This window comes from Pongo pygmaeus, chromosome 10, assembly GCF_028885625.2.
Source record: "Pongo pygmaeus isolate AG05252 chromosome 10, NHGRI_mPonPyg2-v2.0_pri, whole genome shotgun sequence".
Classification (NCBI taxonomy): Eukaryota; Metazoa; Chordata; class Mammalia; order Primates; family Hominidae; genus Pongo; species Pongo pygmaeus.
The window spans coordinates 49,002,073-49,027,899 of record NC_072383.2 but is presented as its reverse complement, the minus strand read 5'-3'; the positions used below and the strand labels follow the sequence as shown (position 1 = coordinate 49,027,899).

Below are 25,827 nucleotides of genomic sequence, written 5' to 3'. Positions count from 1 at the left end.
CTTGTGATCCGCCCGCCTCGGGCTCCCAAAGTGCTGGGATTACAGGCATGAACCACCGCGCCCGGCCAAAATTTCTAATAAGTTCTCAGGTGATTCTGACTGGCTCTGCTGGTGGGGGATCCCACTTTGAGAAACACCCTCTGCTGTGTGAGCAGCTGCCTCCCCGGTACATTCGGAATAATCATAGCAGGTTTAAAGTTTGCTGGGGCTGGGATTCACCTGATACCTGGCACTTGGAGCCCTTGACACAGTTCATGGCACACGGAATACGAGCTCTTGTTGGATGGAGCACAAATGAGAAGCAAACCTGGGGCAGGACCCCGGGGCCCATGGCCGCCCCGCCGCGTTTTCCCCTCCCGGGCAGGCCTCCGGGCTCCGAGCGCTCCAGGCGGGCGCGCAGCACATTCTGGTTCCATGCACCCGCCGCCCGCGGCTCTGCTAATGCCTGTCGTCTTTGGGGTGACTAGGACCCTCCAATCTTTTTCCGCGCTGAAAGCCTGGCCGCAAACACCGCACCCCCGGGGCGGGCTGAGACGCAGAGGCCGGGGCGCCCCTCTGCCGGTCTGCCCGGAGTTCCCGCGCCCGCAGCAGGCTGGGGACACGGCGAGACCCGCTGCACCTGGCCAGGGAGGGGTGGGGCGGGCGCGTTAGTGCAGCTGGGGGAGGTCCCGCCCCGGTCCCACCCTCCCGGCCGTCCGGTGGGGAAACCCGGGAGCCGCCCCGCGGCGCGGCTGCGGCTCTGCCTCTGCGCGACAGGTAAGCGGCAGAAGGAGCCCGCGACCCTCTCCCCGGGAGGGCCCCCCTGAGCTCCCCAACTGCTCGGACTTCCCTCCGGCGGAGCTCGCTTCTGCCGAGTCCTCGCTCTCACCTCCTCCTCCGCCAGCCTTCGCCTCTTCCTCTTCCTCCTCACCACCCCCGACAGTAAAATGAAGGGGCTGGGCCAGGCTGGTCCCTCCTGCCTTCGCTCTCTGCTGGTCGCGGTGGCCTGTAGCTCCTCCCTCGGTAGGACCCCCCTCCACCTTGGCGCTTACGAGATGAATGAGGAGCCCAGACCTCTGGAACTTGAAGGGGTGAGAGGGGGACAAGCCAGAGCTAGGGCTCCACACCGTCTTCCCCTCACCCACCCATGCCCTGCATTCCTTCTGTGTCCCGTCTCCCCAGATCGGGACACCCCAAGTGCTCTGGTACGGCAACTCTTGCAGAGAGGTTTCCTCCTGCCCTGCCACGTTGCGCCTGAGCAGAAGGGGACAGCAAGGAGAAGCCTCGCTGGTGGAGGTCGGTCTGAGCCCTGCTTGGTTGAATTCCCTCCCGAGCCTGGGGGCTTTTGGGGGTGGGGAGGGATCTGCCTCCTGCTGTGGGGAAATGGAATCTGTTGGGTGTTCATGACTGTGACTGTCACCGACTTCCCTATTTCCTCAGTTGTTCAGATTCCCAGGCTGACAAAAAGGAGAAACAGCTTTTACTTGCACCCAGGGCCAATCATCGCAGACCCAGACCTCTGCAGAGGGTAGGATGGGGCTTTTCTGTGTATGCGGGTGGAGGGTGGTCAGTTTGCCAGCAAAGCTTACAACAGACCCCTTCTAGCAGCCGACAACCCATTGCAGCACTCTCAGAAAGGGTGTTAATTCTGTGCTCTGAGCTTGCCCCCAGGCCCACACACACAATTTACAGGCACTGGGTGAGGTTCATAGTTCTGGACACACCAAAGAGCCTCGAGGACTTTTGCGCCTTCTACCAGAGATGTGTGTGCACCACACAGGCCCTATTCTCCGCTCCAGACAGATGAGCTGTCTCCCTTCCCATCAAAGGGAAGGTTAAGAAGGATGAGACAGGGAAATTCATGTGATGATGAAAACCAGGTCAGGTGAGGGGTTTGAAATATGCTTTGGTTCCGGCCACATGTGGTGGCTCATGCCTGTAATCCCAGCACTTTGGGAGGCTGAGGCTGGTGGATCACCTGAGATCAGGAGTTCGAGACCAGCCTGGCCAACATGGCAAAACCCCATCTCCAGAAAAAATACAAAAAATTAGCCGGGCATGCTGGCAGGCGCCTGTAATTCCAGCTACTTGGGAGGCTGAGGCAGAAGAATTGTTTGAACCTGGGAGGCAGAGGTTGCAGTGAGCCGAGATGGCACCATTACATTCCAGCCTGGGTAATAAGAGCAAAACTCTGTCTCAAAAAAAAGAAAGAAAGAAAGAAAAGAAAAGAAAAAAAAAGAAAAGAAAGAAATATGCTTTGATTCCAATTGCCTAGCCGGAGCCAGTAGCATTGCAGGCATTTCCCTAGCTCCAGTTCCTTAATGGTGCCATGCACTTTAGGAACCCAGAGGTAACCAGAGAAAGCTGCTTCCAGGGGCACCAGGGCAGAGAGCAGGACAGGACCCTCAAAAGAAAGAGGGAAGTATGCAGGAGACTGGGCTGCTCAAGATGACCTCACCTCAGTAATGCTGCCCACAGTCCTACAGTGGGCGGAACAGCTGACTACTACCCATAGCAGCATGGAAGAGCTCAGGGCAGAGAAGGGGAGGCCCTGATGTGTGTCAGGTGCCCTGTGAGGTCAGAAACATATTTGTCCAAGTTCAGCTGGAAGAAGTGGGGACAGGAAATATGAGCATGAACTTAGTCCATGCAACCATTGCCTCGAACAGACCTCAGGACCAGGAGCGGCAGCTAACCCTAGGGCTGAGGGCCTCTCAGTGCAGGGAGGCAGTGGGTATCATGGAGGCAGGCAGCTGACTCAGCCCTGTCACTAACTTCGATATATAATCTTAGCCAAAACACATAAACACTCCCTGGGTGGGGAGCAAATGAGAAGGTGTATATGAAGTGTTTTGGCAAAGCTCCAAGCACCAGTCAAATGCAAGACAACGTGATGTCATAGTTAAGAGAGTGGGCTTTGGAGATACATAGGCCTGAATGCAAATTCTGCCTCTGCCACATTTCTAGCTGTGTGACTTTTGTCAAGTTACTTGACCTCCCTGTGCTTCAGTTTCCTTCTGTGTAAAACAGAGAAGATAACTGTAACTTGATTTGATATGGTAAGCAGTAATATTTAAAATGGCGACGGCATTCTTCTTAACATTTTCTGGCTCCCACGGATGTGTTCCAACATCTCCAGCCCTGGAAGTGATGCTGAAGACCAGGTTGGGTGTGTCCATGCCATAGCTTGGGTGAACTCAGCTCTTTACACAGCCCTCTGCCCCTTTCTGGGAAAGCCCAAATGTTCATTCTCATTCGATAGGGACGAGAGTGAGGATTTGAATAAGCAGGAGGTTAAGTGCAGGGCAGTGCCTGTCTCTGTGTCGAGCTCAATGCTGTAATTGTGCTGTGTAAAAGGCCTGTGTGGTGAACAAGGGTGAGCTCACTCCAGGGAGGAGAAGGACTGTTAGAAGACTTTTGTGGCACCTGACAGCCCTGTGGGGTCAGCTTATTCTCTTGTACCCTGAACAACCTGGTCCTAAGGCCTAGGTAGAGATTTGAAGGAAGAAAGCAACCCAGTCCTCAACGCTGCACGTAACAGAGAATGAAGAACAGACTAGCAAAATAGCATTGCCATACATCTCAAGGCAGAGAGGTGTGACAGGGATTGGAAGGCCAGGTAGATTGGTCAGGAAGAACATTCTGGAGACAGAAGTTTGGGGACCAAGACTCAAAGATTGGGAAGGAGAAGGAAACAGGATCTAGGTGGTCTACCATCTGGGCCTGTTGGTTCTCCCTTCTCCATGATATTTAGTGGGGAAGTCCCATGTAAGGAAAGCATGGGTAGTAGAGAAACTTGTGAACAAATAACACCTAGAAACTGAGGCAGCAAGATGCACCTTAGTCTAGGAAGCCTTCTTGAAAGAGGGGAGTCTCTGGTAAGAATTTGAAAGAAAAGAAATATGGCTTGCTTAGCAAGAATATAAGGGAAAGGCTTTGAGGAAGAAAAGATAGCCAGTGAGTGCCAAGCATCTGGTTGGGCTTGAGGGTGAGCAGCAAACAGGAAGCAACCCGGCCAGCCCCTCTGTGTTTCTGCCACAGTCAAACAGTGCTCAAGGAATATGAATACGGCTGTCCTGATTGTGAAAGACAGAGACGGGCCCGAGGCAAAGGAGGCTGGCAGGCAGCTCCTGCTGATCCTCCAGATGCTGGTTGATAAAGGCACAATTTCAAATGAAGGTTTTGAAAGCAGAAAGGACGGTGAGGAACCAGGAGGCAGGGAATGAATCAGCAGGACTTGGGAGTGGGTGTGGGGTGAACCTGAAATTGAGACAGGATTAAAAAGGACCTGTCTGAGAGTGGGTCAGGGGCTGGCTTGTTTCACGGACTTCGATGCTTCTGGCAGCAATGGGGAAATTGGGAAGGCTGGCTAGCGGAGGAGGCTGGGCACAGACCCTGAGCCCAGGGGATGGTACATTGAGTAGCCAGTGGCCCCGGGTGAAAGTTCTGCAGCCAAGAGCAGACTGGGGGATGAGGAGAAAAGGAAAAGTTCAGTTCTAGTCTCTCCCATTAACCCCCCCTTCCCAATTTGAAGACTGGACCAAGAGGCCTTCGGGAATACCCCTCCTGTCTTCCACCCTTCTCATCACTTCCCTGTCCCTTCTCTGTCCTTTCCCCCAACTGCTCCCCTCAAGCCCAGTCTGGTTGTCACCAAGGCTTATAGGTGATTAGAGAATCCCACCTCATCTCCACCTAGAACCCTCCCTCCACTTCTACACTCCTAGGGATGAACCGTTGCACACCCCTGCCCCACCTGGCAGGGCCTACAGGGTCTCCAGTGAAAAACCTGTGAACTGTTGAACCTCCTGTTTGGTGGCATATTATTTTGATTTTTGGTGACTTTTTCTTGGAATAAGTCAACAAATATTAACCAAGTGCCTACCACATGCCAAACGCTGCTCTAGGTATACAGTGGTGAGCAAAGTTGGGTTGAGTTTTTCAATAGAAAATCCATGTTTGGGTAATTTAAGCTTAAAATATCATGCAAACAGGCTGGGCGCATTGGCTCACACCTGTAATCCTAGTACTTTGGGAGGCCGAGGCAGACAGATCACTTGAGGTCAGGAGTTCAAGACTAGCCTGGCCAACATGGCAAAACACTGTCTCTACTAAAAAGATACAAAAATTAGCCGGACGTGGTGGCAGGTGCCTGTAATCCCAGCTACTCGGGAGGCTGAGGGATGAGAATCGCTTGAACCCAGGAGTCAGAGGTTGCAGTGAGCCGAGATCCCACCACTGCACTCCAGTATGGGCAACAGAGTGAGACTCCGTCTCAAAAAAAAAAAAATTATGCAAACATAAAATGAACCTTGATATGTTGGGGGAACTTGATAGACTAGCTACAGAAATAATTTTCAGCATATCTTCCTGGGAAACTAAGCCACAGTATTGCAGCTTGAGTCTTGGGGAAAAGCTGAAGTGTCTTGAAGGTGTAATTATGGGGAAAAATAAAAACCTCCCACATTCTGTGATCAAAAGGGTCAGGGGTGGGAGGAGGGCTTTGCAGGAGATAATTTGCTCTTCTGTTCACAGTATGAGTACAGAGGACTTGAGAGGAGTGCTGTGTTTGATGAAGAGAAAGTGCTTATGAGGAAGAAAGGACGGTCATTTGGCCAAACAGCCTCTCAGCCCCATTTCCCCCAACAGTAGTGTGAAATTAACCTGCCCCCTCCCCAATATGATGTCTAGCTCCACACACCTGTGCCAGTGTTAAGAGTGGTGACAGTTATCACTTTCCAAAGAAACTTGTAATTGAGCCCTCCTCTGAGTAACTTGAGCAAATATCCCTGTGGTAAGGACTGCTTGCTTCCTGCTGCCACGTCTAAGGAGGTGACCAGCTCAGGTGATAAATAGAAACATTGTTACAAAGAGGCCACCTGGCCAGCTAGGGCGTGTTCTGGATGGCTGACTCTGACATTCACAAAAGCTAAGGCTGCCTGGGACTTCCAGTTTCCGCATCTTTAAAGCATTTGTATCCTTGAGTGGGAGGAAGGCAAATGCCAGGAAGGGGATCAAAGGGTGGAGTGGGGAAGGCTCAGGGAGGACAGGCCTGGTCCCCAAATTGCCTACTCAACCTCCAAGGGTACGAGTGTGGTAAACAGAGTAGTGGTCTAGGAGTTGGGAGATCGGGTTCTACTCCTGGGAGCCACTAGCTGTGTGTTGCTAGAGAAGTCACCTAACCACTCTGGCCTCGCTGTTGATAAAATGAGGGTGTTAGACTCACAGACAGACCTAGTCAAAACACACCCAACTAACTGGTCTCTTTTTGCTAATTGGTCTTTTTTTTTTTTTGAGACAGAGTCTTGCTCTGTCACCCAGGCTGCAGTACGGTGGTGCTATTTCTGCTCACTGCAACCTCCAGCTCCTAGGTTCAATCAATTCTCCTGCCTCAGTCTCCTGAGTAGTTGGGATTACAGGCACCTGCCACCATGCCTGGCTAATTTTTGTATTTTTAGTAGAGATGGGGTTTCACCATGTTGGCCAGGTTGGTCTTGAACTCCTGGCCTAAAGTGATCTGCCCACCTTGGCCTCCCAAAGTGCTGGGATTTCAGGTGTGAGCCACTGTGCCTGGTCCTAACTGGTCTTTCAAAGAAATTTTTGAATGCTGATTTGCAACACTCTGAATTTATTTTATAATATCACAGTGGATTGTAATCAGCAGTTTAATACAAGCTGGGCTGGGTAAAGCCTCAGTTCCTTACACCAGTGAGAGAAGGTAAGTTTGTATTCTGGCCGGTGGGGCCAAGGAAGCAAATCCCATTTGTTCAATCTGGGCAGGCTTTTCAGAGAGGATTTCTGGCATCATCTCGGGATCAAAGCCAAGGATGGTCCGAGAAGTTGCAGGCCCAAGGGTAGCTGGAGGAAAAAGACTTGGGAAGAAATGCTGAGCCACAGCGAGAGGGAAATGAGTGGATGGGAGCTGCAGGCACACTTGCCAGGAAAGCAGGCCAGGTGTGGGAGCCCAAAGGTGAGGGAGATATACAAGACACCAGGGGTGGATCTCGTGAAGCTTTGTACTTGAAAGAATAGCAAAGAATAGCAGCTATTCTTTCTCCAAGGCTGGTGGAGGGGCGACCTCCAGGACCTTGCTAACCATACTTCTGGGAATCATCTCCTACACAGGGAGCAAAAATCCTTAACCCCAAAGTCCTGTGGCTTGCACTAGATTCTGTGTCTCTTCTAAGAGACTCTTCCTGTTGCCCTCATGCTAAGCAAACAAACTAGAGAATGAGTGCCTCACCACCAAGGCTAATCCCAGGTGTCTCATTTCTGTTCAGGATGTGGTTAGTACCTTGAGGAACTGTAGGTTTGAGAGAGAAAGCTTCAGGCAGCCAGATGGGATTGAGAGATTAGATGCCTAGGAAGAGCTCAATTTAACCCTATATTTCTTTCTCCAGGGAAAATAAAAGAAGCAAAAACAGGCCCTGCTGTGAGGGACCACGAGGCAGTGCCAGGATGAAAGAGTTGGAGTAACCTAGGTGATTCTGAGTGAATCAGTCAGGAGGCCTTCCTGGAGGGGGTGAGTCTTGAGCACTGGCAACAGCTAGTAACTACAATCTTACCATGCCTTTGTTTCTAACTGTGCTCCCTCTTTCTTGCTGGAGTGGGAAGGTAGATGGAAAGTAGCGGGGAAGATGCAGCCTGCAGGATGGTTCAAAGCTGTCATGGCAAACACTCCCCCATTCTGCAGGCCTCTGTGTGGGCTTAGCTGGGACAGTTCCAGAACTGATGAGGTGTCTAGCTCAAGCGAATCCCCCTGTGCTAGCCCCAGCATAGCTCAACCTCTGTGACAAGAAACTCCTGCTACACTGAATCCCCATTTCCTCCCCGAAGCCTTCCTCAAGCCCACAGGGAACTCTACCTCTCTCAGCTTAGCACTTACTGTCTGTGCTATTCTGCTTTAAGTTTATTCATTTTTGAATAAGTAATATAGTCAGGGTTCAAAGTACAAAGGAGTAGTCAGTGAAAGGTCCTTTTCCTGCTCCTGAATCTCCCCTGGTCAGGTGCTTCCTTCACCTGGTCAGTGCTATCAGTTCTCGTTCTCCAATAAGATTTTCAAATCCCTTGGGGAAAGGAATTGAGCCTTTGTGTCCCTCTGTGTACCAGACAGGGTAAACTGTCCCACCCCATCACCCAAGGCGGTCTTCCTAGCACCACACCCTCCCTCTTCCATCCACACTGCTACTAACTCTCCTAGGTCAGACTCCGAATGGGTCATCCAGCTGCCAAGCAGGTCCCTTTCCAAGATACTCTCCACCGCTGTCATATTGTTCTTCCTGTAATGCTGGGCTCCCAGCTTAATGCTTTATTACTCCCCATGCCTTGGGTCAAGGGCAAATGCTCCTCAGCATGATGAACAAGGCCCTCAGGACTTGGTTTCAGCCACCTCTGTAGGCCCAATTTCTGCTACTCCTGCCATACCAGACTGCTTATAGTTCTGTGACTGGCTCTTCTGTCTCCCACCTCCAGACCATTGCAGGTACTGTGCCTTCTGCCTGAAATGTGCTCACCTCGCCTCGCTGACTCCTACTCGCCGGTTAGTGCTTGGCCCGTTTCTGCCCCTGTGAGATTTCTTCACAGATGTTGCCCTCCCCCATTTGCTGAGTTTCCTGCATGCCGTCTCCTTCAGCACTCAAGGGTACCTCTTTGATTCTGCTTCTCACAGGGTAATCTCTGTGTAAAAAAATCTGATGCCCCCAATTGACTGTAGGATCCTTGAGGGCTGGCCTTGCACTTCTCTGTGTCCCCCGCCTCTTGCAGAGTACCTGGTAGAGGCAGTTATTCAGTAAATACTGGTGGAATAAACAAATCTCTCCTATCTCCTAGACAATAGTTAATACAAAATAGATGCTCAGAGATTTCTTTTGTTTGATTTTTGATGGTGCTGCTGAATCTGATGTTATAAAAGAAGCCACATTTGTACCCCAGTCCAGAGTGAATCCAGCTCCCCACTTGAGATCACGATGGCCACATACTCCCAAGGTCTCAGACACCAAGCCTCTCCACAGGCAGGAGCTTGTGCGTTTAAACAATAGCATTAAATAGTACAACCAGAGTTATTTTTAAGCAAAACATGCAGGGAGTAATGAACGTGGCTTTGGCCAAGGGCCAGGTGCTTGAGGATAACTGCTGGGAAGTGAAGCAGGGATTTATCATAATAATAGAAATAGTTGATACCATTTATTAAGGGCTTAGTATGACAGGTGCTCTGCCAAACATTTTACCTACATTATCTGATTTAATCCTCCCTACAACCCTGTCAGTTAGGTATTAGTTGCCCCCACTTTATAGATGAGGAAATTGAGGCTTAGAGGGATTAAGTAAATCACCCAAGGGTCACACAGCTGCTAATGATCAAAACTAACACTTTGTGGGAACTTACCATGTGCAGAGACTGCTAAGCTTTGTCCATGAATTTTGCGGGGAAGGAACATAATTCTTATAACAACCCTAGGAGGTAGGTGCTACTACTAGAAGAGGAAGAACTGGAATTTGTGCCCAGGTCCCTTGCCATTGATGTCTAGTGCTTAACCAGTGAGCTTATGTGTCCAGAACTCTGCACAGAAAGTTCTGCAAGCATTCATCCTCTAGGGCATGGATCCACATGCCTGGGGGTGGAGCCTGGTGAACGCCCATGCCCAGCCCTGCCGGGAATGTCTTGTCATAAAATCTTAGGTTTCTGTTAAATTCTTTTTTATTAAATATGAGTAGATTACAGATAACTTTTATTTATTTATTTTTAGAGGCAGAATCTCTCTCTCGCCCATGCTGAAGAGCAGTGGTGCGATTATAGCTCACTGCAGCCTTAACCTGCTGGGCTCCAGCAGTCCTGCTTCAGCCTCCCAAGCAGCTAGGACTACAGGTGTGCACCACTATGCCTCGCTAATTTTTAAAATTTTTTATTGAGATGGGCTCTCAATACGTTGAGCAGACTGGTCTTGAACTCCTGGGCCCAAACGATCCTCCCACCTCAGCCTCCCAAAGTGCTGGGATTACACCATGCTCGGCCAAGAAATATTTATAAAATACGTGTAGGGTATAAAGAATTACAGTCCACCAGCAGCCACAATCCACTTCGAGAAAAAAACACTTTGAAGTCCCCTGTTACCCATCTCTAATCCTGTACTGTTTTCTTCATCTTCAGAAACTGGTTATATCATTTCTTTAGCTTTCTTTTTTTCGTGGGGGGATGGAGTCTTGCTCTGTTGCCCAGGCTGGAGTGCAGTGGTGTGATCCCAGCCTACTGCAACCTCTGCCTCCCGGGTTCAAGTGATTCTCCTGCCTCAGCCTCCCGAGTAGCTGGGATAACAGGCATGTGCTACCACGCCCAGCTAATTTTTGTATTTTTAGTAGAGACAGGGTTTCACCATGTTGGCCAGGCTAGTCTTCTTTAGCTTTCTTTATAGCTTTATCACATATTTGTATTCATGAACAAGATATTGTTTAATTTTAGCATGTTTTTACATTTTCTATAAGTGGAATCATACTGTACGTATCCTTTTGTCACTTGCTTTTTTCACCCAACAACACATCCACATTGTTGCATGGAGAAGTGGTTCATTCTTGGTCATCACTGTAGAGCACTGCATGGTATGGGTATTTTGCACTTTATTTATTCATTCTGCTGGTGGACTTAAAGGTTTTACCAGTTTGTTGCCATTTAAGTCAGTGTTGACTTAAATGTTCTTGTACATACCTCTTGGTTTGCATGTACCAGAGTTTGTCTGGGATATAAAATGAGGAGTGGAATTGCTGGCTCAGGCTGTGTTCATTTTAAATTTTTCTTGATAATACCAAGTTGTTTCCCAAAGCCATAATGATTAAATCTCATGAGTTTAACGATTAAATCTCATGTAGTGTTTCAGTGTTCCAGTGACTCTAGATCCATGCATATTAGGATCTTAGGGCAGGAAAGAAACACTGCCTCCAGTCTCCTCATTTTATGGATGAAGGAAATGTAGATACGGGAAAGTTGTGGCCAATAAGGTGATGCCACCACTCAGCAACAGAGCCTGGCCTCTAACCCCAAGCACCCGACTCCCTCCTTACCCTGTGTTGGCTCACTTCTCTCTCTCATCCCCTCCTTTTTCAGGCTGAGGCCCCAGCTTGTGGCCACCACAACGTATCAAGCTATTTCCAGGGTTGGGCTCAGGACTCAGAGCTGACGCAGCTGGGGTCCCCCTTGGTTCTGGAGGATGAGGCTCCTCCGCAGACGCCACATGCCCCTGCGCCTGGCCATGGTGGGCTGCGCCTTTGTGCTCTTCCTCTTCCTCCTGCATAGGGACGTGAGCAGCAGGGAGGAGGCCACAGAGAAGCCATGGCTGAAGTCCCTGGTGAGCCGGAAGGATCACGTCCTGGACCTCATGCTGGAGGCCATGAACAACCTTAGAGATTCAATGCCCAAGCTCCAAATTAGGGCTCCAGAAGCCCAGCAGACTCTGTTCTCCATAAACCAGTCCTGCCTCCCTGGGTTCTATACCCCAGCTGAACTGAAGCCCTTCTGGGAACGGCCACCACAGGACCCTAATGCCCCTGGGGCAGATGGAAAAGCATTTCAGAAGAGCAAGTGGACCCCCCTGGAGACCCAGGAAAAGGAAGAAGGCTATAAGAAGCACTGCTTCAATGCCTTTGCCAGCGACCGGATCTCCCTGCAGAGGTCCCTGGGGCCAGACACCCGACCACCTGAGTAAGTAGCACCCAGAGTCCTTCTGGGGAGACCAGGGTTTTGCTAAAGGCATGGCCAGTATGGCCAGGGCCATAGATCAAGGGCCAGAGAAAGAGTTGAAGGGAATTTTATAATATGGGCAAGGATCTCCTCTGTGCCTTACTTCTTTCCCAGAACAACTGTGCTGATCCCAGGGGTTGTGATTCAAGGGTATTATGGTCAGGCCAGAGGCCCAGGGAGACCTGTGAGAGTGAAATGCAATTATGAAAGTGGGATGATGCAGAAGAAGGAACTCAGCTTGGCACCAGGACCTGGCACGGGGTGACTGGGGAGACTGATACCAAGCTGTGGTTTCAGTAGCTTTCTCTCCTACTGAGGCCTGCCCCAGAGACTGTGGGACTCTAATGCTGAGCTGTTTGGAGAGGGGGCATTTCTTAACAGCAGCCCTGGTGGTTAGGAATATCCTCACACCTGGTTTCCTCCAGTGAAGGCCCACAAGGCCGCAAATTGATTCCAACCTTTATTTGAAGTTTTTTATAGCACAATCTTGCACAATGAGATATCACTTAGATCTTTGAGTGGCAGCCCCCTCCCTCTAATGCCCCTATGGCTGCATTCCCATGATCCTCAAGTTAAAGACAGTGTGTCTTCCCCACTTAGCCTTTGTCTTTTCCAGGTCAAGTGTTATACCCTATTTGGCCTTTTCTCAAATGGCAGCCCTCATCCCCAGATTTCATGAGTCTTTAGGGCTGTGAACCTGAGGTTCTTGAGACTTGAGCCAAGTATGATAGCCCTAGAACAAGGGGCCACTTGAAACTATCAGGAATTCCTCAGCAGAGAAGGACACTGGGTCCAGGCACAGTGGCTCACGCCTATAATCCCAGCACTATGGGAGGCTGAGGTGGGTGGATCACTTGAGGCCAGGAGTTCAAGACCAGCCTGGCCAGCATGGTGAAAGCCTGTCTCTATTAAAAATACAAAAAAATCAGCCTGGCATGGTAGTGGGTGCCTGTAATCCCAGTTACTCTGGAGGCTGAAGGACAAGAATCGCTTGAACCTGGGAGGTGGAGGTTGCAGGGAGCTAAGATCATACCACTGCACTCCAGCCTGAGTGACAGAGCAAGACTCTGTCTCAAAAAAAAGAGAGCGAGAAAAGCACTGGGTGTGACAGCAGCCAGTGGAGGAAGCCGGGGAATCTTTCTGGAGGGTCCCCAAGAAATCCTCTGACCAGCAGAGGAGGTCAAGGAAGGGTGTGAGGTCACATGATTTCTTGAGATCCAGGATTCACACATTGCCACCCCCACCCTGAGATGGAGTGTCAAGAAGGTAGCCGCGTGGCCAAGTGCCACAGAGTGGCTGGAGTGGATAAAGATGGAAGAAAGGTCGCAGGAAATTGACTGTTTGTGATAGTGGTGTCAGATCACAGGGAGTTAATGAGAAAATGGATTAGAGAGGAACTGTACGCTGTAAAGGGAAGAGCCTTTTCTTCTCATTGAGTATGGAAATCATAGTCACTATTCTCAGATGTCAAATTTGGCCTTCATTACCTACCCCTCTGGGACCTCTGGATTGGATTACATTTTATGCAGTTCACATATTACGGAGGAAGAGAGCCAGCCCTGGGAACTCCTAGCCTGAGAGCAGATAGCAGATGAAGGAAGGGGGTGGAGGAGCCTCAGCATCACAGCTGGGGCACTGAGCCAGCTCTGTGGGGATGGATTTTGGAGTGGTTTGGCTAGAACCTGTGCAGAGGCTCAGGGTGGGTGGCAGATACCCGGGGAGACAGGAACAGGAAACAGCTGTTCCCACCTGATACAGAGAATGTAGGCTGTGGTTCAGAGGAGTGCAGGATGGTCTGGGGGAGTCTCTGGACGGGGCCCTTCCCACACCTGGCACTCCCAAGGACCAGGAGAACTTTGTTCGTACTTTCATACTTCCAGGTGTGTGGACCAGAAGTTCCGGCGCTGCCCCCCACTGGCCACCACCAGCGTCATCATTGTGTTCCACAACGAGGCCTGGTCCACGCTGCTGCGAACAGTGTACAGCGTCCTACACACCACCCCTGCCATCTTGCTCAAGGAGATCATACTGGTGGATGATGCCAGCACGGAGGGTGAGGCTGGAGGGGCCCAGAGGAGGGGGCCGGGGTCTCCCCTGGGCACTCAAAGGAGGAGGGCAGGTCCTTTCAAGGGAGCAGGCACCACCTCAGAGCCTGTTGCCTGGCATCACAGCTCATCTTAAAGGCCAGGGGCAGGAAGAAGTCAGGTAGGGGCAGGAAGAAGTCAGGTAGGGGCAGGTAGACCATGCTTCCTTCACACCTCAGCCAAAGAGCTCCAAGAGCTTTTCAGCTCTGGCTTCAAGACTCCCTGAATGCTGCCAAGGCCAACCCTAACTCAGAAATGCTGGGAGAGCCAGGGCAGAGGGTAGGGACAGGCCTTCACCTCTGTTTCCTACCCACTGGGCCACTCTTCTGCTCTTAAAGACTCCCCAGCCAGCCCTTTTTGCCATAGCTGTTGATAGGTAAGTGGGGTTGCTCACCAAACTTCCAGCCTTCAATTCCACAAACATCTACTGAGTACTGTGTGCCTGGCTCTGACCCAGGCAGAGGGGATGCCATGACAAAGGAGACAGACCCTGCCCTGAAAATACTAAAAACTCCCATAGGTCAGAAGCCTCTTTTTTTTTTTTTTTTTTTTGAGATGGAGTTTCGCTCTTGTTGCCCAGGCTGGAGTACAATGGTGCGATCTCAGCTCACCACAACCTCTGCCTCCCGGGTTCAAGCGATTCTCCTGCCTCAGCCTCCCGAGTAGCTGGGATTACAGGCATGCGCCACCACACCCAGCTAATTTTGTATTTTTAATAGAGATAGGGTTTCTCCATGTTGGTCAGGTTGGTCTTGAACTCCCGAACTCAGGTAATCTGCCTGCCTCAGCCTCCCAAAGTGCGGGATTACAGGCATGAGCCACCGTGCCCGGCCAGAAGTCTCTTACAACACTAGCCACAGTGCTGTGGCAGTGATACACCTGTAACAGGTGTGAAAGGGCATGGACTGCCGAGTCCAACACCCAGGAATTCAAATCCCAGCTCTAACCCTTCCTAGCTCAGTGACCTTGGACAAGCATTTGGCCTCCCTGAACCTGTTTCCTCTTCAAAAAATGGGGGCAGACTGGGCACAGTGGCTCAAGCCTGTAATTTCAGCACTTTGGGAGACTGAAGCGGACAGATCACTTGAGGTCAGGAGTTTGAGACCAGCCTGGCCAACACGGTGAAACCCCATCTCTACCCAAAATACAAAAAATAATTAGCCGGGTGTGGTGGTGTGCGCTTATAGTCCCAGCTACTTGGGAGGCTGAGGCACGAGAATCACCTGAACCCAGGAGGCGTAGGCTGCAATGAGCCAAGATGGCACCACTGCTTTTCCACCTGAGAGACAGAGTGAGACTCCATCTCAAAAAACAAAACAAATAAAAGGGCTCGGCGTGGTGGCTCATGCGTGTAATCCTAGCACTCCGGGAGGCCAAGGCGGGCAGATTGCTTAAGGTCAGGAGTTCGAGACAGCCTGGCCAATATGGTGAAACCCCGTGTCTACTAAAAATACAAAAATTAGCCAGGCATGGCAGCGTATGCCTGCAGTCCCAACTACTCAGGAGGCTGAGGCAGGAGAATCGCTTGAACCCAGGAGGCGGAGGTTGCAGTGAGCCGAGATTGTGTTACTGCACTCCAGCCTGGGCTACAGAGCGAGACTCCGTCTCAAAAAAAAAGAGCAGTTGAGTCCCTTACGTGGTGGGTGAGGGATATGAGACAGGTCATAAATGAGATTCATGTGCCACAGAGTGGCTGGCATCAAGTAAGAGTGTCACAAGCATGCATTCCATTTTATTCATGGTACGGGAACAATGCACCATGGAGTATGTAGCCAGGAGGTGCCATTTCTGCCTGGCGTGGCTAGGGCTGGTCTGCTGTGGAGGCCTGTTTGAAGCTGGGCCTTAAAAGATGAGTGTCTAAGAGAGAAGAGTGGATGAAGGGCATTCCCACAAGAGAATGGCATAAGCACAGTCCTAAAGACATGAATGTGTTTGTTAAAGAGATCTGGTGTGGCTGAAGCTTAGATTTGTTTAGGAAATGAGACTCAAAAGATGTTAAATTGGCCAGGGACAGTGGCTCACCCCTGTAATCCCAGCACTTAGGGAGGCCGAGGCAGGTGGATCACTTAAGCCCAGGAGTTCAAGACAGCCTGGGCAACATGTCAAGGCCTTGTTTCTATAAAATTTACAAAAATTAGCCTGGCATGGTGGCATGTGCCTGTAGTCCCAGCTACTCGGGAGGCTGAGACAGAGCACGACCCCGTCTCAAAAAAAAAAATGTTGAATTGACATTCATGTCATGCTAAAAGCATTTATTAGAAAGTAAGAAGGAGTCATTGAAAGTGTTTCATCTGGATTGTGACCTCATTTCAGAAGGATGGCAGCTTTGGAGGAGGATAATCGGCAGGAAGAGAGGCAGAGGACTCACAGTCTGGAGAGGAAGTTCTTACACTCACTTGAGAGTAGGAGATGATGGGGCCAGAACTAGGAAAGGCTGTGGGACTGAGGCACCTTTAGGCTGAGAGTGTCCACAAGCTTAGCCCTCCTCGCAGGAGGCATGTGGTGTCTGGGGCTCTCCCAGGTTGACCTCCTGTGCTCAAACTCCCAATAGTGAGGGCAGGAACTGACTCCACACTTCCCAGTGTAAGTGCTGGGGCTACTCCAGTAGAGCTGCTTCCTGTCCTTGTCCTCCCCCAGCCTCCCTCCTTCCTCTAGGTTAGGGGTGATGCTGAAAAGCGGACTAGGGCTGTGGAAGGAAGGGCTGAGTGTGAGCCCTGTTGAGTTCATTTCTTCAGGAAGCTCACATCTTCCCAGGGAAGACAGATACTTGGCAGCACTTATAAAGCAAGGCCAGACCAGCCTGGGCAACATAACAAAATCCCATCTCTACAAAAATAAAAAATTAGCAGGCACGGTGGTATTTGCCTGTGGTCCCAGCTACTTGGGAGGCTGAGGTGGGAGGATCACTTGAGCCCAGGAAGTTGAGGCTGCAGTGAGCTGTGATTGCACCATTGCACTCCAGCATGGATGACAGAGTGAGACCTTGTCTCTAAAAAAGATACAAGTAAAGTAAAATAGGCCAAGCACAGTAGCTCATGCCTGTAATCCCAGAACTTTGGGAGGTCGTGGCAGGAGGATTGCTTGAGGCCAGGAGTTCAAGACCAGCCTGGGCAATGTAGCAAGACCCCATCTCTATAAAAAATAGAAAAGTTAGCTGGGCACGGTGGCATGTGCCTGTGGTTCCAGCTACTTGGAGGGCTGAGGTGGAAGGATTCTTGAGCCCAGCAGTCTCAGACTGCAGTGAGCCTTGACTGCACCACTGTACTCCAGCCTAGGTAACAGAGTGAGACCCAGTCTCTAAAAAAAAAATAATAAATAAATCAAGGCAAGCAAGTATCAGGGATGCAGTGACAGGGTCTGGTGGACAAGGAATGTATAGATTAGGCTTCTGGAAAGGGAAGGGTGAAGAGTTTGGCAGAGATGGGAGGAGCTTGGCAGTGATCTCTAGGGAATCTTTGTAGCAATGGAAAGGTTGTATGGAATGGAAGCAAGCATTTTAGCGGTCCTTCCTCTCAAACTGGGTTCTTTCATTATCTTTCTCCTCCTAACCCTATGCTACCCATCCTTCGGAAGCTCTTTCACCTGAATCCCTTGTACTGGAGTGTATTAGTCCATTCTCACACTGCTATAAGGATATACCCAAGACTGGGTAATTTATAAAGGAAAGAGGTTTAATTAACTCACAGTTCTGCAGGGCTGGGGAGACCTCAGGAAACCTATAATCATGGCAGAAGGGGAAGCAAACATGTCCTTCTTCATGAGGTGTCAGGAGAGAGAAGAATGAGAGCTGAGCAAAAGGGGAAGCCCCTCATAAAACCATCAGATCTCGTGAGAACTTACTATCACAAGGATAGCATGGTAGAAACTGCCCGATGATTCAATTATCTCCCACTGGGTCCCTTCCACCACATATGGGGATTATGGGACCTACAATTCAAGATGAGATTTGGGTGAGGAAACAGCCAAACCATATCATTTCACCACTAACCCCTCCCAAATCTCATGTCCTCACATTTCAAAACACAGTCATGCCTTTCCAACAGTCCCCCCAAAGTCTTAGCTCATTCCAGCATTAACCCAAAAGTCCAAGTCCAAACTCCCATCTGAGACAAGGCAAGTCCCTTCCCCTATGAGCCTGTAAAATCAAAAGCAAGTTAAGTCACTTCCTAGATACAATGGAGGTACAGGCATTGCGTAAATATACCCATTTGAAATGGGAGAAATTAGCCAAAACGAAGGGGCTAAATGGGGCTAACAGGCCCCATGCAAGTCGAAAATCCAATAGGGCATTCATTAAGCCTTAAAGTTCCAAAGTGATCTCCTTTGACTTCATGTCTCACATCCAGGTCACGCTAATGCAAGAGGTGGGCTCCCGTAGCCTTGGACATGGGGGTTCTAAACTGTTAACTTTTCACCCTAAATTTTGTGACTCCGTGAGCTGCAAGTGCCCAGGTAGGAAACTCCTCTGACTAGCTAGACAAGTAACATAATGCCAGGCTGGCACAGGCAGCATCTAACAGGCAGAATAGCCTGTGTTCAGTAGGGCAGAGTTGGCAGTAGCCCCAGTATCCCCTCCAGAGCGCCTGCCCCTGGCAGGCCACCATACACACGTTCACCTTCTCTCTGGCTGTCCTGGACTTGGTACCCTGGACTCTCTTCTAAGACCAATTCTCTCCTAAGGCCAATTCCAGCATCTCTAAATCATCTGCATGGTCAGGACGCACTGGCTCACACCTGTAATCCCAGCACTTTGGGAGGCTGAGGTGGGAAAGTCACTGGAGCCCAGGAGTTCAAGACCATCCTGGGCAACATAGTAAGACTCTGTCTCTACAAAAAAATAAAAAATTAGCTGGGCATGGTGGTATGTGCCTGTAGTCCCAGCTACTCGAGAGGCTGAGGTGGGAGGGTCACCTGAACTCAGGAGGCCAAGGCTGCAGTGAGCCCTGATCATGCCACTGTACTCAGCATGGGTGATAGAGCAACACCCTGTCTCAAAAACAAAAACAAAACAATCACCTGCCTGAAAAACCTAAGCTAGTCATTCTTATTTTTCTGGGTCCTGGCATCCTTTCAGAATCTGTTAAAATCACTAGAATAGTGCACCACTGCCCACAATAATATGCAAAACCCACATTTTTGCATCTAATTCCAGGGAATTTGTGGACCCTATGATAAACAACCCTACCCAGAGGGCTTTCAGACGGTAGAGATACTTTAAGCAACATTCAGTTCAGTGAGGAAAGGAGGAAAAAAACCTCAGATCCATGGTCAGAAATCTCTGTCATCCACAGTGGGATAAAATTTCCTACACGTTTGACTGTTTGATCAGATTAACCAGCTCTCATTACACACACACACAAACAGGACTGTGTCTCTGCCGAAATACAATGTCCCTGCTCTCTGACCTCCACTCCAGGTACCCAGCAGCAGCCCTATGAGGGTGAGTCTAAGGGCATTTGATACTATTGGGGAGGAGACCCCGTGCTGAGCTGGGGAGCTTTTTCTTCCCCAGCTCTGAGTCAGAACCAGGGCACAGACCTCATTCCTGAGTGGCTAGGTCAGCAGCCAGGGTTCCCTCCCTGTCTGGCACACTCCACCAGCTTAACTAAATTAGAGGGGAAAAAAAGAAGAATGCAGGGCAATGGGTTAGTGAGTGAGTAATTAGGGAGCTCTTTTCACCCAAGTAGCCAGGAAAGACTACTGTTAGTACTCTCTGCAAAGGGAGCAGCCAACACAGAGGCCAGAGGCTTGACTTGTTAATGAGGCAGAAAGAAGACAGTGTGGCTTAAACAAAGTAAGCCAGGGAGCTGAAAGAGTGCTGGTGGAGTGGGTGTAAGGAGCCAGGCCCATGGCTCACACCTATAATCCCAGCACTTTGGGAAGCGAGGCAGTTGGATCACAGGATGTCAGGAGTTCAAGACCAGTCTGGCCAACATGGAGAAACCCCGTCTCTACTAAAAATACAAAAATTAGCCAGGCATGGTGGCGGGCACCTGTAATCCCAGCTACTCAGGAGTCTGAGGCAGGAGAATCGCTTGAACCCAGGAGAAGGAGGTTGCAGTGAGCTGAGATCACACCATTGCACTCCAGCCTGGGCAACAAGAGCGAAACTCCATCTCAAATAATAATAATAATTTTTTAAAAGGCTAGCGGGACCAAATTGTGAGACCTCTGTAAGCCACCGGCAGTGTTTGGATTTTTCATGTGTGTATGTAGTAAAAGGCACATGACATAAAACGTATCATCTTCACTGTTTAAGTCCACAGTTTATTGATTTTAAATGCATTCACATTATTGTGCAACCATCACTACTACCCATCTCCGGAACTTTTTTTTTCCTTTTTTAATGAGATGGGGGTCTCACCATGTTTACCAGGCTGGTCTCGAACTCCCAGCCTCACAAAGTGCTAGGATTACATGTGTGAGTCACCACACCCAGCCAAGAACTTATTTTTTGTCATCCCAAACTGAAATTCTGTACCTATTAAACATGAATTCTCCACGCTGTCCTCCCCGCAACCCCTCTTCTACTTTCTGTCTCGGTGAATTTGATTATCATAAGTGGAATCATACAGTATTTGTCCTTTTGTGACTGGCGTATTTCACTAAGCATAATGCCTTCAAGATTCATCCATGTTGTAACATCTTTCAGAATTTACTTTATTTATTTATTTATTTTGAGACGGAGTTCGTTCTTGTTGCCCAGGCTGGAGTGCAATGGCGCAATCTTGGCTCACCACATCCTCCACCTCCTGGGTTCAAGTGATTCTCCTGCCTCAGCCTCTTACAGGCACGTGCTGGCTAATTTTGAATTTTTAATAGAGACGGGGTTTCTCCATGTTGGTCAGGCTGGTCTCTAACTCCCGACCTCAGGTGATCCACCCACCTTGGCCTCCCAAAGTGCTGAGATTACAGGCGTGAGCCACCAAGCCCGGCCCAGAATTTACTTTTTAAGGCTAAATAATATTCTATTGTATGTATACACCACATTTTGTTTGTCCGTTCATTCGCTGATGGACACTGAGGCTGTTTCTGCCTTTGGCTATCGTGACTAATGCTGCTGTGAACATTGGTGTGCAAATATCCAAGTCTCTGCTTTCAGCTCTTCAGGGTATATGCCCAAAAGTGGAATTGCTGGATCATATGGTAATTCTCTCTTTAGTTTTTTTTTAAGGAACCGTCATACCTTTCCATACGAAAACACCATGGATTTGTTTTTAAGTACAATTTGAAGCCACTGTAGTGACATGGTCTGATTTATGATTTTTAGAGAGAATTTTACTTCTCACAGTAGCTGCTGTGTCAAGAATAGATTGAGGAGAGTGGTATAGAAGATAGAAAAGCAGTTCAGACATGATTGCTGGAGTGACTGTGGGGATGAGAGAGAGAGCTGGCAGGACCTGCAGATGTGCTGATTGTGGAAGGGGACAGCAGGGGGGAATGTAGCATGACTCCCAGGTTAGAGCAGCTGGAGGGATGCTGGCACTGTGTACTGACACGAGGGAGACTGGGGGGCAGATCTGCAGGGGAAATTCAGAGCCCGTTTTGGGCATATGTTGAATTTTCCATTTTGTTCCACATCCAAGTGAAGATGGCAAGGTCAGGAAGGAATCCCTGGGAGCCATCTGCATGATATTTCAGATCATGGAACTGAGTGCGGTGTCTGTGTTGGCATCCCAGGGGTCTTGTGGACTTGAGTTGTGAGGAGTGAAGCTGGTTGGGGTGGTGGGATGTTGAACCTAAGTTGGAAGGCTGTCACTGCGGGGACATGAGTGTGTGGCTGGGCTCACCGGTACAGCTATGCTCAGCTCCAGTCTCCTCAGTTCTGGGTCTGTCCAGTAGGTCTGGGGGTGGGACAGGTGGAGTATCACGAGGGGCATTGCTCAGGGGAGTTGTCTCCCCAGAAGGGCTTGAGGCCAGAGACTGGGAGCCTCTCGGGCTGAGAATCCCTGGCCTCGCCAGACTGGAAGGAAGGCGTGGGAGAAGGGCTTTGTAGTGCTCGGGGCCCCCCGTGGGGGTTCACAGCTCAGTGCTTCACTGTCTCTCACCACAAAACCCACTTCCTATGATGTTTTGTCCCTGAGTTATCTCCACTACCATGAACTTCCTGTGCGCAGAGCTGGGCAAGCTCTCGGGGAAACACAGCAGCCATGCTGAGGAGCCTGGACTTCCTCCCTCCTTCCTGTCAGGGCCAGCTCCCGGGGCTGCAGGTGCACTATGAGTCTCAAAGGGCAGGACCCAGACCAGGCCCCTCCCTGCCCAGAACAGCATCTGGCGCCTGGCAGCACATTGATAGACATTCGTGGAGTGAGTGCTGGGCTGAGGCTGCTGCATGAGGCTAATTTTGATTCCTGAGGTCCTGGCCCCCAGAGATAAGAGGCCTCATTCCTGGAGTTAAGAAAGATACAGCCCCCTCCTCAGATGACTGCCTGAAGAATCCATTCATAAACGAGCATCATGTCATAATCACCTGTCTGTCCAGTAGGATCGAAGAAGGAAAAAGTGGGCGGGGCGTGGTGGCTCACGCCTGTAATTCCAACTCTTTGGGAGGCCGAGGCAGGCAGATCACTTGAGGTCAGGAATTCGAGACCAGCCTGGCCAACATGGTGAAGCCCCATCTTCACAAAATACAAAAAATTAGCGGGGCATGGTGGCGGATGCCAATAATCTCAGCTACTTGGGAGGCTGAAGCAGGATAATTGCTTGAACCCAGGAGGTGAAGGTTGCGGTGAGTCGAGATTGCACCACTTCACTCCAGCCTGGGCGACAGAGTAAGACTCTGTCTCCAAAAAAAAGAAGAAAAAAAAAACATGGAAAAAAAAAGAAGGAAAAAGCTGAAATTCCAAATTGTAGAGACTTTCCTTCTCCTAGGCGCCACTCTCCAGGACAGTGACTAAAGAACAGCTTCAACAAACCCCTTTCTCTCCCTTTCCCTCCCGGGATCTCACACACAGGGAAATGGCAAGGCCTTGGGTGACTGTGAGAGGAAGCAGAGACCACCTTGAAACTCGGGTGTATTAAGTCCTTGGCCTTCTCATCTTAATCTGCTCCAGAATAAAAAAATTAAAAAAAAAAAAGTCCGTGGCCTCACTGGTGGTCAAGAGACCACCTTGAAACTCGGATGCATTAAGTCCTTGGCCTTCTGATCTTAATCTGCTCCAGAATTAAAAAATTAAAAAAAAAATCCGTGGCCTCACTTCCCCTGGAGGGAGAAGGTGAGGAATCCTCACATGCAGACCGGCTAGGATCCTGCTGCTGCCCTTTGTGCTTCTGCCACCCTGGGCTAGTCACTTTGAGTCTTACTTTTCCCATCTATTAACACTAGGGACAATACTCCCTGTTTCATAGAGTTGTTAACTATCATAGAGAAGATTAAATAAAGAAGTCACCATGAAGACACCTACCTCACCCACACCGGCACACACTCCAGCTCAGTGCTGGGTTATTGTGTGCGTGTGTGCATGCATTTGTGGGAGATCAATTGCATGCAACCCCCTAAGCTGCTTAATTTCAGGACCTGCCATTTGTAGAATGCTGCATTCAGAGCAAGGCCCAAGCTCTGGGCTTATCCCACAGTCCAAAAGGAAAAGGACACACAATTGTCACATCTGTCCCCCACATCTGAAACTGCAGGCAACTCCATTCTGCACAGAACAGAACCATGGCAGAGATAAACCAAAATGGCAGTTAGTAAAACAGTAAGGTTTGGAATTCGGTATGTTTCAAGATGTACTGCTTCAGAATAGAGCTATTCTTGGTTTGTTTTTTGTTTTGAGACAAGTCTTGCTCTGTCACTCAGGTTGGAGTGCAGTGGCATGATCTCAGCTCACTGCAACCTCTGCCTCCTGGGTTCAAGCAGTTCTCCTGCCTCAGCCTCCCAAGTAGCTGGGTTTACAGGTGTGCGCCACCACACCTGGCTAATTTTTGTTTGTTTGTTTGTTTTTGTTTTTTTTTGAGATGGAGTTTCACTCTTGTTGCCCAGGCTGGAGTACAATGGCACGATCTCGGCTCACTGCAACCTCTGCCTCCCAGGTTCAAACGATTCACCTGCCTCAGCCTCCCGAGTAGCTGGGATTACAGGCATGCGTGCCCAGCTAATTTTGTATTTTCAGTAGAGACAGGGTTTCTCCATGTTGGTCAGGCTGGTCTCGAACTCCCAACCTCAGGTGATCCAGCTGCCTCGGCCTCCCAAAGTGCTGGGATTACAGCCATGAGCCAGCGCGCCCGGCCTAATTTTTGTATTTTTAATAGTGGCAGGGTCTCGCCATGTTGGCCAGGCTGGTCTCAAATTCCTTGGCTCAAGTGATCCGTCTGCCTTGGCCTCCCAAAGTGCTGGGATTACAGGAGTGAGCCACCATGTCCAGCCAGAATAGAGCTATTGTTAATGCTCTGAGGATTTCAGACTAAATTACAGGGCCATGAACTAAAACTCTTCTTTGAAAGGAGCTGGAGGTCTCAGTAGAGACATCTTCCCTTCAAAAACTTTCCCCACTCCTCAAATCCAGGAGATTTGGCCCTTCTTTGGGACCCACACCCCAGCACTACCTCTGTTAGATCACAGATCACCTGCCCTGGAATTGCCTGTTTCCTGGTCAACCTTGCTTCTGGGTGGTTTGTTCCTTAGGACAAATGGTCAAGCCAGCTGGGCTCGCCACTGTGCCTGGTCCATGGTAGGTGCTTGGTGCAAGTATTTTCTTAATATAATTAAAAAGCTGCTGGACATGTTTTCACCTTAAAGAATTCTATCTGCAGAGGAGGTTACAAAGGGGATTAGAGTCAGATGTCCTGCTGCTGATCCAGCAAGCAAGGAGTCACCATTTGTGTATGCCCACCCATCATCATTACTGTGAAGAGCCTGGGAGACAGGGAATCCTAGACACTGTGCAGTGTCTAGACAACTGTGCAGTGGAGCTGTGGAATCGCAGCTCTGGAAGATGGTGGCTGAGAGGGTGGAGAAACTGAGGGAGGCATCTGAGAGCCTCTGTCAGAATTTTGTACTTGGGCTGGGCGTGGTGGCTCATGCCTGTAATCCCAGAACTTTGGGAGGCCAAGGCAGGTGAATCACTTGAGGCCAGGAGTATGAGACCAGCCTGGCCAATATGGTGAAATGCTATCTCTACTAAAAATGTAAAAATTAGCCAGGCGTGGTTGCACGCACCTGTAGTCCTAACTACTCAGGAGGCTGAGGCAGGAGAATCACTTGAGCCCAGGAGGTGGAGGTTACAGTGAGCCAAGATCACACCATTGCACTCCAGCCTGGGTGACAGAGTGAGACTCCATCTCCACAACAACAACAAAAAGTTTGTACTTGATATGTGACCACAGAAACACAACTCTGAGGTGCCGTCCCTGACATTAGAGAGGGTGCCCAGGTGAACAGGCATAGGATCTAGCACCACAAAGCCAGAGCCCTGGTGAGGCAGGTTTGACCACAGACAGGGCTTCTTTCTTCCTCTCCCCATCTTCCCTGTTAACCTCCTTCCCCAGCTCCAGCTTCTGTGGAATGGCTCAGTGCAGCAGGTGTTGGGGGTTTAAAATTCAGGTCTGCTAGAGGCCTGAAAGCCCCTAGCTTGGTGCCCACAGGGGATTGGGTATACAGCAAAGTGGTGGACTGGCCACAATGACACTGTCCCTTCCAGAGCACCTAAAGGAGAAGCTGGAGCAGTACGTGAAGCAGCTGCAGGTGGTGAGGGTGGTGCGGCAGGAGGAGCGGAAGGGGCTGATCACCGCCCGGCTGCTGGGGGCCAGTGTGGCACAGGCAGAGGTGCTCACATTCCTGGATGCCCACTGTGAGTACCAGGGCACCGGCCTGGGTGTAACCTGGAGGCCCCCTCCCTGCTAGAATGAGCCAGGGCCACAGCCTCACCAAGGCCCCTTCCTGTTCTCTGTTCCGGGAGTGAAGGAGGCTTGGGACCCACTCCAGCTGCCTCTACCCCTTTCTCACCCCAATCCCAAGGATGTCTCATCAAGAAGACAAACATTCCTAAAACAACTGGTGACCCCAAAATCACTGGAAGTGTGCTCTGGGGCCCCAGACAT

The 25,827-nt window shown here is 50.0% G+C and overlaps 1 protein-coding gene across 2 annotated transcripts in view; it reads left to right on the top strand.

Annotated features, from left to right (window-relative positions):
• Nucleotides 1-1,069: 1,069 nt before the first annotated feature.
• The window catches only part of GALNT6 (polypeptide N-acetylgalactosaminyltransferase 6), a 38,497-nt gene continuing 13,739 nt past the window's right edge, over nt 1,070-25,827 (top strand). Inside the window, exons 1-7 of one of the 2 annotated variants that reach the window (XM_063672743.1) lie at nt 1,070-1,275; nt 1,420-1,507; nt 7,377-7,498; nt 8,449-8,515; nt 11,072-11,665; nt 13,585-13,757; nt 25,428-25,577. In XM_063672743.1, coding sequence (XP_063528813.1) covers nt 11,175-11,665; nt 13,585-13,757; nt 25,428-25,577 — 814 coding nt within the window. In that variant the 5' untranslated portion in view covers nt 1,070-1,275; nt 1,420-1,507; nt 7,377-7,498; nt 8,449-8,515; nt 11,072-11,174. Of the gene's footprint in view, nt 1,276-1,419; nt 1,508-7,376; nt 7,499-8,448; nt 8,516-9,782; nt 9,842-11,071; nt 11,666-13,584; nt 13,758-25,427; nt 25,578-25,827 lie in introns of those variants that run through there. The other variant, XM_054444132.2, reaches the window with a different exon arrangement.